This window comes from Gossypium hirsutum, chromosome A13 (genome assembly GCF_007990345.1).
Source record: "Gossypium hirsutum isolate 1008001.06 chromosome A13, Gossypium_hirsutum_v2.1, whole genome shotgun sequence".
Classification (NCBI taxonomy): domain Eukaryota; kingdom Viridiplantae; phylum Streptophyta; class Magnoliopsida; order Malvales; family Malvaceae; genus Gossypium; species Gossypium hirsutum.
In genome coordinates, this window is record NC_053436.1 from 92036171 (window position 1) to 92050806 (window position 14636).

At 31.0% G+C, this 14636-nt stretch overlaps 1 protein-coding gene and 1 non-coding gene across 3 annotated transcripts; both read left to right on the forward strand.

The window, feature by feature from the left end:
• Positions 1 to 1414: 1414 nt before the first annotated feature.
• LOC121213192 (small nucleolar RNA R71) lies at positions 1415 to 1521 on the forward strand. The gene has a single exon (XR_005908562.1). It is a non-coding gene; the product is annotated as a small nucleolar RNA R71 (small nucleolar RNA).
• Positions 1522 to 6785: 5264 nt separating this feature from the next.
• Positions 6786 to 10523, forward strand: LOC107913342 (serine/threonine-protein kinase D6PK). Of its 2 annotated transcripts, none has more exons than XM_016841899.2 (3): positions 6786 to 7012; positions 7746 to 8869; positions 9546 to 10523. In XM_016841899.2, the coding sequence occupies exons 2-3, from the start codon at positions 7971 to 7973 to the stop codon at positions 10408 to 10410; spliced, it is 1764 nt and encodes a 587-aa protein (XP_016697388.2). In that variant the 5' UTR covers positions 6786 to 7012; positions 7746 to 7970; the 3' UTR covers positions 10411 to 10523. The 2 variants fall into 2 exon arrangements, with proteins under 2 accessions (XP_016697388.2, XP_016697387.2); XM_016841898.2 differs by having other exon boundaries at positions 6793 to 7365.
• The last annotated feature ends 4113 nt before the right edge of the window (positions 10524 to 14636 follow it).

Below are 14636 nucleotides of genomic sequence, written 5' to 3' on the forward strand. Positions count from 1 at the left end.
AAAAAAAAATTGTTCTGAATTGTATTATGATCAGTAATGCCTCATAACTCCATTCCGGCGGCGGATACGGGTTAGGAGTGTTACATGAAAATAAACATAGGCATTAAATTCATGCTTGCACCTAAATCATATAATACCTTTCTTACATAATAATTTCCAATTGAGCAAGGAATAGTAAAACTCCATAGGTCCTTCAATTTCGGTGGCAATTTGTTCATCAACATTGTTGTGTACCCGTTAGTGAGAGCAACAATTTCAAATTCCCCTAGTCTGCACTTCTTTGACAATATGTCATTCATGAACTTTACGTAATTGGGAATTTGCTCCAATGCTTGCACTAGTGGTATATTGATATGATGTTGCTTCAGGACATCCAAGAATTTTTTGAATTGAAAATCTTGCTTTGACTTCTGAAATCACTGAGGAAAGATGGTGATGGCCTTCCTTCAACTTGTTATGGTTGTTTTGCCATGGCATTCTTATTGGCAACACGAGTTGATTCTGCTTTAACATTTTTTTTGTTTGCTCTTCTTAATTGTAGATTGCTCCACTACTAGTTCTGAATTCGTCTTATGTGTAAAATTTGAGCTATCTTCTTCAATAGCGGCATCATTAACAACTCTAGGTAGCTGAATACCACTTCTTAGTGTAATGGCCTTGCAATGTTCCTTCCATTGAGTTATTGAGTTTTTAGTATCACTCGACAGTGCTCCTTGTGATCTTGAGCTTAATGCATTGGTAATTTTTCCCACTTGGTTTTCTAAAGCCTTTAAATATGCAGCTTGACTCTATATTACAATATTGCTTTTGGCCATGTATTCCTTCAATAGAGCTTCCATAGATAAAGATGATGAAGAACTTTGTTGAAAATTTTGCCATGGTATAGGGTGATTGTATCCAGGTGGTGCACTTGTGACATAATGTCGAACAACATTATTAGAATTTCCTACTCCTTGATTACTCCAATTGAAATTAGGATGTTGTTTCCATCATGGATTGTATGTATGGGAATATGGGTTATTGTTCGATTAAAATTTCCCATGTAACATACTGAAGCTGGGTTCAACTGGCATTCATCAAAAACATGATCTTCCTCATAATAAACACATGTTAATTATGATATTTTCTTTTGTTGCACTACAACTGGTCTTTTCAATGTTTTAATCATATTAGTTAGGGATGATACCTGAGTTGTTAATGAAGTGATTACATCAAGCTCCATAGTTCCAACAACTTTTCTGCCAGTACTCACTCTTGTAGTTGGATATTGATAATCATTGTTAACTATCCTTTTCAGAATCTCATATGCCTCATTATATGATTTATCTAGCAAAGTTTCATTGGCAGATGCATCAACTACCATCCGTGGATATGCAGTCCATTATAAAACATTTCTATTTGCATCCAATGTCGGAAACCATGCATAGGGCATTTTCTAATCAATTCATTGAATCTCTCCCAAGCTTCATACAATGTCTCATCTTCATATTGTCGAAAAGATATAATATTGTTCCTCAATTTGGCACTCATGTTTAGAAGGTTGTATCGCAACAAAAACCTTTGACAAAATTCATTTCAAGATGCCACTGTTCCTGACTGCAAAGTATTCAACCATGCTTTAGCACAACCTCACAATGAATAAGGAAATAACTTGAGTCTCAAGGCATCTTAAGGAATACCCTACTGTTTGAATGAATTACAGACCTCCAAAAAGAGTCTTAAATGTAGTCGCGAATCTTCAGTCGGTAATCCACTAAAATGTCCTACTATTTGTAGCATTTGAAACATCATTGGTTTCAACTCAAAATGCTGAGCTTAAATATGTGGCCTAAAAATCCCTGGATTCAAATCATCTAAGACTGGCACAACACGTTCTCTAATGGGTCTGTCTCTATCATCTATCACATGAGGAATATCAACATCTTCACCATTTGGATGTAATAGATCTTCTCTGCCTGGATAATTTCTAATCCTTGTCATCTCTCACAATTCTTTTCTCCTTCTTCTCAAAGTTCTCTCAATTTCCGGATCAAAATAATACTTTTCGTTCTTGGGAATAACTCTAGTCATAAACTAGCAACACACTTGAAAAAGAATCAAAAGCAACTAAGTAAGCTCAAACTAACAAAATTAAATCGATAATAACAAACCAAAATTCACCAATTTGTTGATCCCCGACAACAGCGCCAAAAACTTGCCACGTGTGAATATGTAATGCGAATGTGCAAGTATTCACGTCGAACCAAGTAATAAAGTGATAAATGAGATTGTTCCCACAGGGACCGGAATAGGTAATAATATGGTTAAGTTATTATTATAAACTATACTAATTAGGCTTATGGCAAAGTAAATAGAACAACAATTTGAAATGAAGTATTAATATATGAAATATAAAAATCAAATAATGAATAAAATGTTGTGGCAATTCTACGAGACAAAGTTGAGAGGATTTAAGCTGTTGAATGGGATTGTTGGAATTACTTAGATTATATCTTAATAACATAATAATGTCTTGGCAAAATCTTGACCAAATTATTGTTCAGAGTATAACTAATGTATTCTGCTTCTTTTGAGATCTAGAATTAAAGTTATCACTCTAAGTCTTTGTATGTCTACAAGTATCTAGAACAATACCTAAAAATATTATTCATTACTCCATACAAATCACAACTCTATGTTTAGAGTGCCACGAGTATTCGTTCGAGTATTCGTTCGTATCATTCGATCACGATCCAACTTATTTAACCTTTTCAGAATTAAATCAAGTCTAAGGATATACCATGCATTCATCTATGCTTAGAGCTAGCATGCATATATTTAAAATAATCCAAACTGAATAAGACAATAGATCTACTCAAAATATCACCATGATTATTAATATATCTAGATAGATAGAGTAATTCCAACCTAAATGAAATTGGCTCATGGGTTCTGATTTAAAATCCAAAATCAAAATAACATTCAACATTATCATTAACAATTTATAAATTACAGAAATTAATTAACAGAATGAAGGTAGAACTACAGGAAGCTTTCGCCACTCCAGCTTTCACTTCGATGCTGCTGAATCATACAAGACCTAAGGCTAATTGCTTGTCCCTTTCCTTGTGTATCTGCTCTCCTCTTAAGCTGCTACCCTCTCATTTTCCTTTGAAATTTTTCACCAGTTTTTCTAGAAAGAAAACTGCTCTAATCCCCCTCCAAAAATCCTTGTCCTTCTTTTCTCTGTCCTCTTTTATAGGATAGGTCCCTCTCCCAGCACACATTTTTCTCCCTCTTTTTCAGGTAGATTTATCTAGTACATGTCCAACTGGCTGAAAGTGACGAGGACTGAGTGCTGCGTCAGCATTTTCCTGGAATTTCCATGACATTTGTGTTGGCAATCCATCCAACCTTTTTTAATGGCAATATTTTACTTCCTTCATTCTTTTTCTTCTTTTTCTCTTTTCTTCATCCTTCTTGCACCTGCTGAATACAACAACTAATTCCCTTCTTCCCAACAGTAAAAGTAACATGAAATGACATTTGAGGTACAAGCCAAGCGTTATTATGCAATGTTATAAAAATAACCTAAAAATGCAAATATATCTACTTAAGTACAAACATTTAATCTGTAACAGCTCGTTTTTCAGTAGTGCCAGAAATAGTGGTTTCGAGGCCACCAAATCCAATGACTAACGTCGTACCGTAATCCTTGACCAAAAAGGGGAAAGATGAAATTGACGTCGAATAGCTCAAAATTCCTAATTTGTATTTCTATAATCCGAACTAAGTTGTAAAATTATTGCATTTTGATTTCTTGTTTATGGTAAGTATTGCAGGTGAGAACTATTGTGTTTTACAATTGAAATGGATTGATTCGGTATATGATGAATTTATTGAATTTATACGAATTGAATTGAATTCATATGTATATATGTGATAATATGATTATATGAAAATTTGATTTTGGATATTGGTTATATTTGAAAAGTGAAATTAAACCCTATTATCTGTACCAGGCTGAGTCGGATACAGATGGCATGCCATAGGTAGGAAGAGTTCAGGGATTTCTTCAACTTCGAGTCGATAAGGCACTAGGTGCCAATTTACTTCGGTTTAACCAATGAGACACTAGGCGTCAGATGTATATAGCTCTGGGCGTATATTACTTCGGATTTATTCGATGAGGCACTGGGTTCCAAACTAGTGTGTTGGTTGGATCCGTGTATCTGTCTGAGTTAAAGTCGTGTTAATAGGGGTAATTAAATAAAACGGTACTATGATTGATATTGGATGATATTGTATCTGAATTGAAAATGGGATAGTGAACCGAAACATTAAAATGAGATACATGAATTATGTATTAATGAATTGGATATGGAATAGATAATGTTAATGATTAAATGATATGTGGATCAAATTGTGAAAAGCTATTATACAGTAAATGATGGTAATTGAGTACAGTATAAAATGATGTATTTATGATTTGAGTATTGAATGGTTAATGTCATTATATGAATAAATGTGGTTTTAAATATTCAATTGTGCTTATAATTAATATGTGCATATTATATTATCTTGTCTTTAAATATTTGGATCATAAAAAAACCAATGAGTTTTACTCAGCGTACGGTTTTGTTTTCCATGCACAGGTTAGGTACTTAACTTTTGATCTTTGATTTAGCATCCAACAACAATCCTGAACTCAAATGTGGTGATGTTTATCTTTTGTGTCGGCATGTACCTAGGGTTTCTAAATGATAGTTATTTTGTGGATGGATTGTAAATAAGGTTATAAGTTTAATATTGGTTTGGTATATACATATAAACATGTGTTTGTGTTTGAAGCCATATTATGGCATGATAAGTTGAACCAAATTTAGATATGTGCATATGAATTTAAGTTAGTGTTTAAGTGCTTATGAACTTGGCAAAATGGATTGAAGTTGGTAAGTTTATAATTTGGATTTGAATGATGTTTTGATGATATAAATGTGGTACCAATAAGGATACATTGTTTAGGCACTTAGGATGATTGATTTGGCATGTTTTGAATAGGTTTGATTGTGTTTTGAACAAGTTAAATGAATGGTTTTTGGATGGTTTAATACCAAGCATGTAGGAAATTGTAAAATTGTTGTTTAAGGCACATTTTAGGTCCACACGGTCCGACACACGGGCGTGTAACTTGGCTGTGTAAGACAGGCAACTAGCACACGGGCGTGTGAGGCTATTTCAAAGGGTACACAGCCTGGCACACGGGCATATGACTTGGCCATGTAACCCAAGTCAGAGAGTTACACGGGCATAGACACGGGCTGAGACATGGCTGTGTGTCCCTATTTCGAATGCCCACACAGCCTAAGACACGAGCGTGTCTCTTGGCCGTGTGAGCCACACGCCTGGCCACACGGCCGTGCGACCCCTGTAGCTTTGAAAATTTTTAATGTATTTCAAAAAAAATTAAGTGTTTCCGAATTAGTTCAAACTTATTTCTAACACGTTTTTTGGGCCTCGATGGCTCGAATAAGGGATAATATATATGAGTTTGATTGGTTTATGACTTGAATATTATATGATATGAAATGTTTGAAATTTCTGTCTGTTTGATCTGTAAACTCTAGTAATGCTTCGTAACCCAGTTCCGGCGATAGATACGGGTTAGGGGTGTTACATAATCAAGCTTAAAGGTTCGAAATATAACTCTTTTCAAGAGTTATCAGTAATTGTGTAGTAATGTCCAAGATCTGGATCTGGTTAATCGGATCGGGTTAAGGGAGTCACAAAGTTAACGTCGTAATAGGGATTTTAATTAAAAAGAAATTTCAATTAATCAACCTAGAGTCAGTTGCTCTTATGCTTCAAAGAGATATTTGTATAATTTAGGGATTTTTATGGATCAAGTTACTAAGTAAGGAAATTGCGTAATTTAGATTGATGGTGACAGATAAAATCTAGGTGAATTCTTTCCTGGGTATTGTTTTGTTTCTTGGTTGTTACTCGATCATTTTCGGGATTTGTATTTTGCTGTGTTCGTTAGTTAATTAATTGAGTTAATTTTAGTTTTAATCAATCACTCAAATTATTCAGTTAAATAATAGAAAGATGGTAATTATTAGTACTTTTAGTATTCGTGGGAACGATATCTTTGCTCACCGTAGCTATACTATTAATTGATAGGTGCACTTGCCTTAGCTAAATTTTTAATTAGTTCTGTGAGACATCAAATCCGCTTGGTTAAATTCAATAACTAATCTTGTACTATGTGTACTGTTGTAGATTTAATTTATAATCTCCAATTATTAATCTATTAACTAAATAACCATTATTAATCTATTAACTAGATTTTTAGTAAGTAATATATAGAAATAAAAAATTTACATGGCATTACACATATGAAAATATACTTGTCACATCAGATTTTGGAAATAGTAGAATTTATCTTAATGAATTTAAAAAAATATTGTTAGGTAAAGATAAAAATTTTATAATTTAAAAAGTATAAAAATTAAAAATGATCAAATTAAAATATAATAATCAAATTCTCAATATTCATAAAGTACAAGGATTAATAATAAAATTTAATTTTTTTTAATTAATGGAATCTAAATATTTAGAAAATATATAATTTATTTGGTAGAATTCATGTATCGTTGATTTTGGTACCAAAAAATTATATATATTATGCTAAAATTAGTATTTATTTTTTTATTAAAATAGAAAAGATAATCTTTATTGGTTGGAAATAGGTCCCAATGTATTACTATTATTTGATGGAGACCATTGTGTTTTAAGGAAAAAAACAAAATACATGCATTTGGAAGTTTTACTTGAGCTTTGACCCATCTTTTCTCTCTACTTTCATGGTAGATCCAACATTTCTCTCACAAACAAAAGCTGCTCTGTTTATTATCTCTCTACAGTGTTTAGTAAGTGAATGAGAGAAGAGAAAGTTGGTTCCTTTTTTGCTCCACTTCTAAAGCAATGGCCTTCCAGTGTTCTTCTGATCTAATCTTTGAAACTCTCTCTGGTACTATCTTCTTTTACTTCTCAAAGTTTCCCTTTTTTGTTCTTTGCTTTTAACTGGTTTTTATCATTTACTTACTCTATTATTTTTTGAGCTTCTACTTTGTCTTTTAGCATATGGTTCTTAGTGGGGTATTGGATCCAAAGGTGGGTCTTTTGTATTTTTGAGAGATCTCTATTGAATCTTCCCTACTTTGTTCCTATCTTCTCCTTTTTGGTTCATTGTTTTCTCTTTTTTCCTCTCTTTTGGAGAGAACTTTGAATCGATTGCTACATTTTGGCTTGATTTCTTTTACCCCTATTTTTATCTATCTGGCCTTTCTAATCCTGGTAACTGAAAAGGATTGCCATCTCTAGGTAAATTTTTCATTCTTCTTGGTCTTTGTTTTTTTTTGTCGCTTGTTGGTGAGATATTGATCTGGTTTTGCATGCAATTCTATGTTTTTATTCACTTTTTATTGCTTTTTTCCTCTTTGATTTTCTGTTATCATTAATATTGGATGAAATGGCAAAGTTCATCTAGGTAAAGATGAATTTCCAATTCCAATTTGCTGATTTGGGTTGTTTCTGGTATTTAATCTTGTAAAGGGAGTTCTAATAACCTAGAGTTTGATCTTTATTTCATGTATCACCTAAGTTTTCTGATGTAATGAATCAAGCAACTGGTTTTGGTTTGTGGATTTTTCATATAAAGTATACAATATATTTTGATTATCATGTGAATATTTTGTCTGCAGGTGTTAGTTTTCTGTTCTTTTAATTGTGCAAATCAGTTTTAGATGATGGAGAAGAAGATGGAAGTAACTAGGGTCGCCTGTGGAGGGAACTTTTTGTTGATGATCGGGGGAGCGTAATGGGTTTCTGTGGTCCAATCTATGTAACAAGTTTGCCTTATTTTGACGGGCTCGAAATCTGGTGTTGGAGCTTCCCCGGGAAAGCAGAGGAAACCATCTGGTAGCCAAATGGCCACCAAAGGTGATTCTATTCGGCCTTCACCTATACAAATCTCAAAGACAAGCAAATTGGTGCCAGTTACACCAAAGACGGTACCAAAGGGTACACAGCAAGTTGTATCCGAGCAAGATTGTGTTGGAATGATAGATGAAATAAAGGGTTCGAAAACGTATAAATTAGGGGCCGTTGATTCGTTGACAAAGAAAGTAGATTTGGGTCTATCCTTGAGTCATCCGAAAGAAGTTCCCGGTCATGTTGGTTCTGAAGTGTGTCAGGATGGTGGACTACCAGAAGGTTCTGGTGAAGAAGAAAAGAAAGCATCTGAACATGGAATTAGTTCAGCTTCGGCTAAATCGAGTGATGGGGCCACCGGCCTTGTCAAGACTAGTGGAAGTGCTAAAGCTGGTGATCGTCCTGATCATACTGAGAGTGGTAAGAGCAGTATGTGTAGAGGTAGCACGAGCAGTGATGTAAGCAATGAAAGTTCGTATAGCAGCTTAAGTAGCCGAATCAACAGACCTAATAAGACAAACGATATAAGGTGGGAAGCTATACAAGCTGTCCAAGGAAAAGACGACATATTGGGTTTGAACCATTTCCGATTATTGAAGAGATTGGGATGTGGGGATATTGGAAGTGTATACCTTTCAGAATTAAGTGGAACAAGGTGTTACTTTGCAATGAAGGTGATGGACAAAGCATCTTTAGCAAGTCGTAAGAAACTACTTCGAGCTCAAACCGAGCGAGAAATACTACAATCCCTGGACCATCCTTTCCTTCCAACATTGTATACCCATTTCGAGACTGATAAATTTTCATGTTTAGTTATGGAGTTCTGCCCTGGCGGTGATTTGCATACGCTACGACAGAGACAACCAGGAAAGCATTTTACTGAACAAGCAGTAAAGTATGCAAATTCCTCCTACTTATAACATGCATAGAGTTAAATGTCTATTGGAGTTTCCAGAGGACTTAATTATCGTTGGTTTTAGTATTACTTTTAGTATCCTTGCAACATGCTGCTTTGTAGGTTTATCTGTTATAACTGATAATAGGTATATGATGCAACATATAGATGAAACCATATAGTTTATTACCATGTTACTCCGACTTTCATGTCTGGGCATGGGTATTGGGATATGACCCTTCAAATACATTGAAAACTTAGAAAAAATTACATACCCGTATGCAATATTCACACTCGAGTACGAGTAACATAGGTTCATCTGTGATTTGTGGCTGGTATATGACCAATTTGTTTAAATCTCTCTCTCTAGCCGAAGAAATTAATTTATTGTGATTGTTGCGAAGGGTTACTTTATGACCGTACTGTCCCAGACTGTGTTTACTTCTCTTTTACAAATTTGTGGATCTTATCAATTGATTCTGATTAAAAGGATGAGTTTTGTATAAGAGAGCAACCTTGAATTTCTTTTACCCTGTGGTTATAAGGTTGATATTCTAACAGTTGCTGTTTTTGCTTAAATCGTGTGGCAAAGACTGATTTGTTTCTTTGTAACTCAATGGCAATAAGATGAAACTGAAGTCTGATAGTCATTGCTATGTTTTTCTTTAATATGCAGGTTCTATGTAGCGGAAGTTCTTCTTGCTTTGGAATATCTCCACATGCTTGGTATTGTTTATCGTGATCTCAAGCCGGAAAATGTCCTTGTTCGAGAAGATGGACACATAATGCTTTCGGACTTTGATCTTTCCCTCCGTTGTGCTGTCAGCCCGATACTAGTCAAGTCATCATCTCACGAGTCAGAACCCTTGAGAAAGAATCCAGTTTATTGCGTACAACCAGCTTGCATTGAGCCCTCATGCATTCAGCCATCATGTGTGGCTCCTACAACATGTTTTTCACCTCGTTTCTTTTCATCAAAATCCAAGAAGGACCGAAAACCCAAGAATGAAATGGGGAAACAAGTCAGTCCATTGCCTGAGCTTATTGCTGAGCCAACCAATGCGCGGTCCATGTCGTTTGTGGGAACCCACGAGTACTTGGCACCTGAAATTATCAAAGGTGAGGGACATGGAAGTGCAGTTGATTGGTGGACCTTTGGGATCTTCTTGTACGAACTATTGTTTGGTAAAACTCCTTTCAAAGGGTCTGGGAACCGGGCAACGCTCTTCAACGTTGTAGGGCAGCCCCTGAGATTTCCTGAATCACCCGTTGTAAGCTTTTCAGCCAGAGATTTGATAAGGGGCTTGCTAGTCAAAGAGCCACAGCAGAGATTGGCGTACAAGCGAGGTGCAACGGAGATTAAGCAACATCCTTTCTTCGAAGGTGTAAACTGGGCTTTAATCCGTTGTGCGAGTCCACCAGAGGTTCCAAAACCAGTTGAGGTTGAGCGGATTCCAGCTCCAACATCATCAGCTGGTAATAGACCTACTGTTCCTGCAACCAAAGATCAAAATAACTATCTGGAATTTGATTTCTTTTAAATTATTCTCAGAACCATTTTCCCGTTTGTTTTTTTTTTTTTTCCATTTCAGAAATGTAGAATTCATGAAATGTTGATGATGATATTATAAAAAGAAGATCAGCCATTGAAATATCTGTCTTATTTAAGCGCATATAATCCCTTAGTGCCAAAAACAGCTTTGGTTCCACATAAAAACTAAAAATGCATTTGATCACGCAAGCTTTCTCAAAAGTTGCTACTAGAGAAATTGAACTGATTAATTACTGGGAAGCAAAGGAGTAGAGCAAAACCAAAATGCAGAACTTAAAGTAGGGTATGGTTATTTTCCACACAAGTTTTGGTTGATGCTATCCAGCACTGGAATAATCACCAAAATTGTATAGACATTTTGATATTTTCAGTTTAAAAGATAAAAAGTAATCAGTTAATTTTGACTTGAATGATATTATTGACCATAAGTATGACATCTATTTACTAATTATGTTTTAGTCTATCTCTTCGCTGTCTGTTTTTGCCTAGCTTCAACTTTTACTCCATTCTTATTTTCTCCTCCTATTTGTTAACAAAAGCTAAACCATCTCACCGTCACACCATGCTTCAATTTTATAGAAAAAAAAAATATTTTTCCTTTTTTAATTCTTAAACTTATTTTTTTTGTCAAATCGTCCTAAAATAGATGGAAAAGTTATTTTTTTTACTTTGTTGATGTGGCATACATGTAAATTGCCACGTGAATGACATGTCAGCATTTAATTAATTTTTTAAAATTTAAAAATTTAAAAAATTTTATTTTTAAAATTTTTAAAACATTAATATTATTAAAATATTTAATATTTAAAAATTTAATTAAACGCTGACATTTCATCCACGTGGCAATCCACATGTATGCCGCCATGTCAACAAAGTTAACAAACATTAACTTTTTCATCTATTTTGAGTGATTTGATAAAAAAATACAAATTTAAAAGTTAAAAGATGTGAAAATTAAATGAATGGCTAAAATAACTTCTTTTTAAGTTGGAGGAGCAAAAATATCACTATACCTTAAATTAATAAAAAAACTAAAAAATAATAATACATTTAATGTTAAATTTAGCTTTTAATTTTTTTTCACTTTTTATCGATTATTCTATGTACATTTCATAAATAATTCAAGAATTTATTAAAAAATTAAAAAAATTTAAAAAAACTCATAACAATTTTTAAAATATAATCCACATCAATAATGAAATATATGTAGACTGTCATACGAACTATCATATTAATATCATTACAATTTTAATACTTTTACATAAAATAAATAATTTAACTAAAATTTGAAAGTTGATAGTCAAAATAATTTCCAAAAATAAAATCAATATCAAATTAATAAAATAAATAAATATTAAGGATTAAATTTACCATTTTGTTAAAATTATAACCTTATAAAAATAATAAACTTAATTACATTTGTTATACAATATTAAATGTGAGGATAAAAATTACATGATTTAAATATGTGTACATGAATATTTGGAAAAAAATATTAATTTTCACTCAATACATATTAAGAAAAAATTAATTACATTTTAAATTAAAAGTATGTAGACATCGAAGTGAACACAAGTTCTTATTTAAGAAATATTTTTGGATTGAGTAAACTATTAAAATAGTCAATTTTGTTTCTTTCGGGTTATATTTTAATTATTTATGTTTGAAATGTTATATTTTAATCACTTACGTTAATGTGTTGTAACATTTTAGTAACGGTAAGCTTACGCGGCACGTTAAATCACCATTTTAAAAAAAAAATTAGGTTAAATTATATAATTGGTCCTTATATTTTTTCGTGTTGAGCAATTTAATTTTTTTCTTTTATTTTTTTAACTTCCTTTTTTCTCTATTTTTTATTCTCTTTTGCTTTCAGTCTATTTTCCTCCTTCCCCATCTCTTTTAAAGTAAAAGAAAAAAATTAAATTGCTCAAAATGAAAAAAAAAATATAAAGACCAATTGTATAATTTAATTTAAAGTTTTCGTTTAAAATGATGATTTAACATATCACATCAGCTTACCATTAACGTAAGTGACTAAAATATAATATTTTAAATATAAATAACAAAAATGTAACTTGAAACAAACAAAAATTACTAGTTGATAGTTTACCTTTTGGATTTTGCTTACATTTCCTCTGCTTCATTTGCTTACATTTTGTTACATTTATACCGAGAACTGAAATGGGGGACGAGGCAACACGTCTTTTGCTTCCACGTGGCAGTCCGTGATATATTTTTAAATTAATTTATTTTCATTGTGTTTAATAATTAAATTTTATGAAATTATTTTTAAAAAATTAACAGATTTAAATTGTATAATTATACTTTCAGTTAAATTTAGTTTTAAAATTTAAATTTAAAAAGTTTATATTTTAGATAAATAAAAATATAGTTTTATTGTAAAAAAATTAGAATTTGAAAAAAAAATTATATTTTTAATTTTAAAATTCAATGAATAATTGAAATTTAAGTAATTATAAAAGATAAGAATTTCAAAAATAAAATTTGAAAAATTTGGATTTTTTTTCTTTAGAATTTGAGTGAATAAAATAACATTTCATATATAAAATTTGTTTTTCTGTAAAGTAAAAAAATTGTTTTTTTTTAAATAATAAGAAGTACGGTTAAAAATTAATACCAATTGGAGTTTCCAAATAAATTTGTAACCGTAAAATGAAGTATTTTTTTTTAAAAAAACATGGAGGAACATACTTTAAATTTCGAAATGAAAGGAAAAGTGAAAGGAAAATTAAATATAAAGGAAAAAAATAAAAGTATTTATGGAATACTTTCAAAAATAAATATTTATAGAATAACTGACTCTTCTCAAAATTATTTATGTAATACAATAATTGAAATAAATATAAATTTTCTTTATCTCAATATATATCCTTTGTAGTTTTTAAATTTAACTATTTAAATCTAATTGACTAAAAAATATTTATAATACATAATTTCCAAAATTGTTGAAAAAATCACTTAAAGAAAATATAAGTCCAAATCAAATTTGGTAATAATAAAGAATAGATGATGTTACATTTAAAAATAAATAAATTTGATAGCATATTTTTTAAATAATTAAAAATATAATTCTATATTTTGAAATGAAATTGATTATGTATTTTTTAAAAGGTCAAACTTTGTGATTAATGTTATTTTTTTGTCAATTTGGCTCTTATTTGATTTTTAACTAAATTTGACCTTCAACCTTTTAAAAATAGTCAAATTTGACAATCAACTTTTAAAAAAAGAATCAAAATGATGTATTTTAATGAGAATACTAACAAAATCATTAAAATTTTATATATGCAAGCATGCATGAGAATCCACATATATTTTATGCTTTTTTTTTAAAAAAATTTATGAACTTTTTATATTTTTTTAATTTTAATTTTGATTTATTTTTTATTTTAATAAATTTTATTTGCATCACATATAAGACATATGGTATGATGTTAGCATCATGTACACATAGATTACCATGCGAGTGATATGCTAACAATATTAAAAATTAATGTTTTAGTCAACATTTTCATTAAAAAAAAGAAAAAGCAATTTGATTCTTTTTTAAAAGGTTAACGCTCAAATTTAGCTTAAAAAAAGAGTCAAATTGACAGAAAATATAAAAGTTAATAGCTGAATTTATCGTTATACCTTTTTTAAAATTAAAATAAAAATTTTAATAACATTTTTTAAATATTAAATTTGATAGTTTTTCATATAAAAATTATTTAATAAAATCTATAACTTAATAGATTTTATATTTTTAATTTGAAATTTTGGTAAATATTTGAAAATTAAGTAGATAAAATTTGAAAATGTTCAATTCTATGTTTTTGAAACATTTTAATACTACTTTTCAAATTATTTGCTCATGTGCCATTTAAAGAGGTCATTCAGGTAGTCATATACCTTGTTATATTAGATAAAAAAAAAATTTAAATTTGATCAATGTTTTTAAAACTTAAAAAATGAATTTTCTGTCGAATAGACTTTTGAATATATATGTACTTTGTGGATCGGAGATCAGAAAAAATATTTTTTTTTCTATTTATTTTTTTTGATGAAAAATATTTTTTTTCTATTATTAAATGGACTAATCCTTAAATTTCAACATACATAACATTTATGTGTTTTTTTTTCTAAAATAAAGAAGCTTAAAAAGCCTAGATTGTAGTAACTGTAGAACTGCCCTCCAATTCCCATGCATCC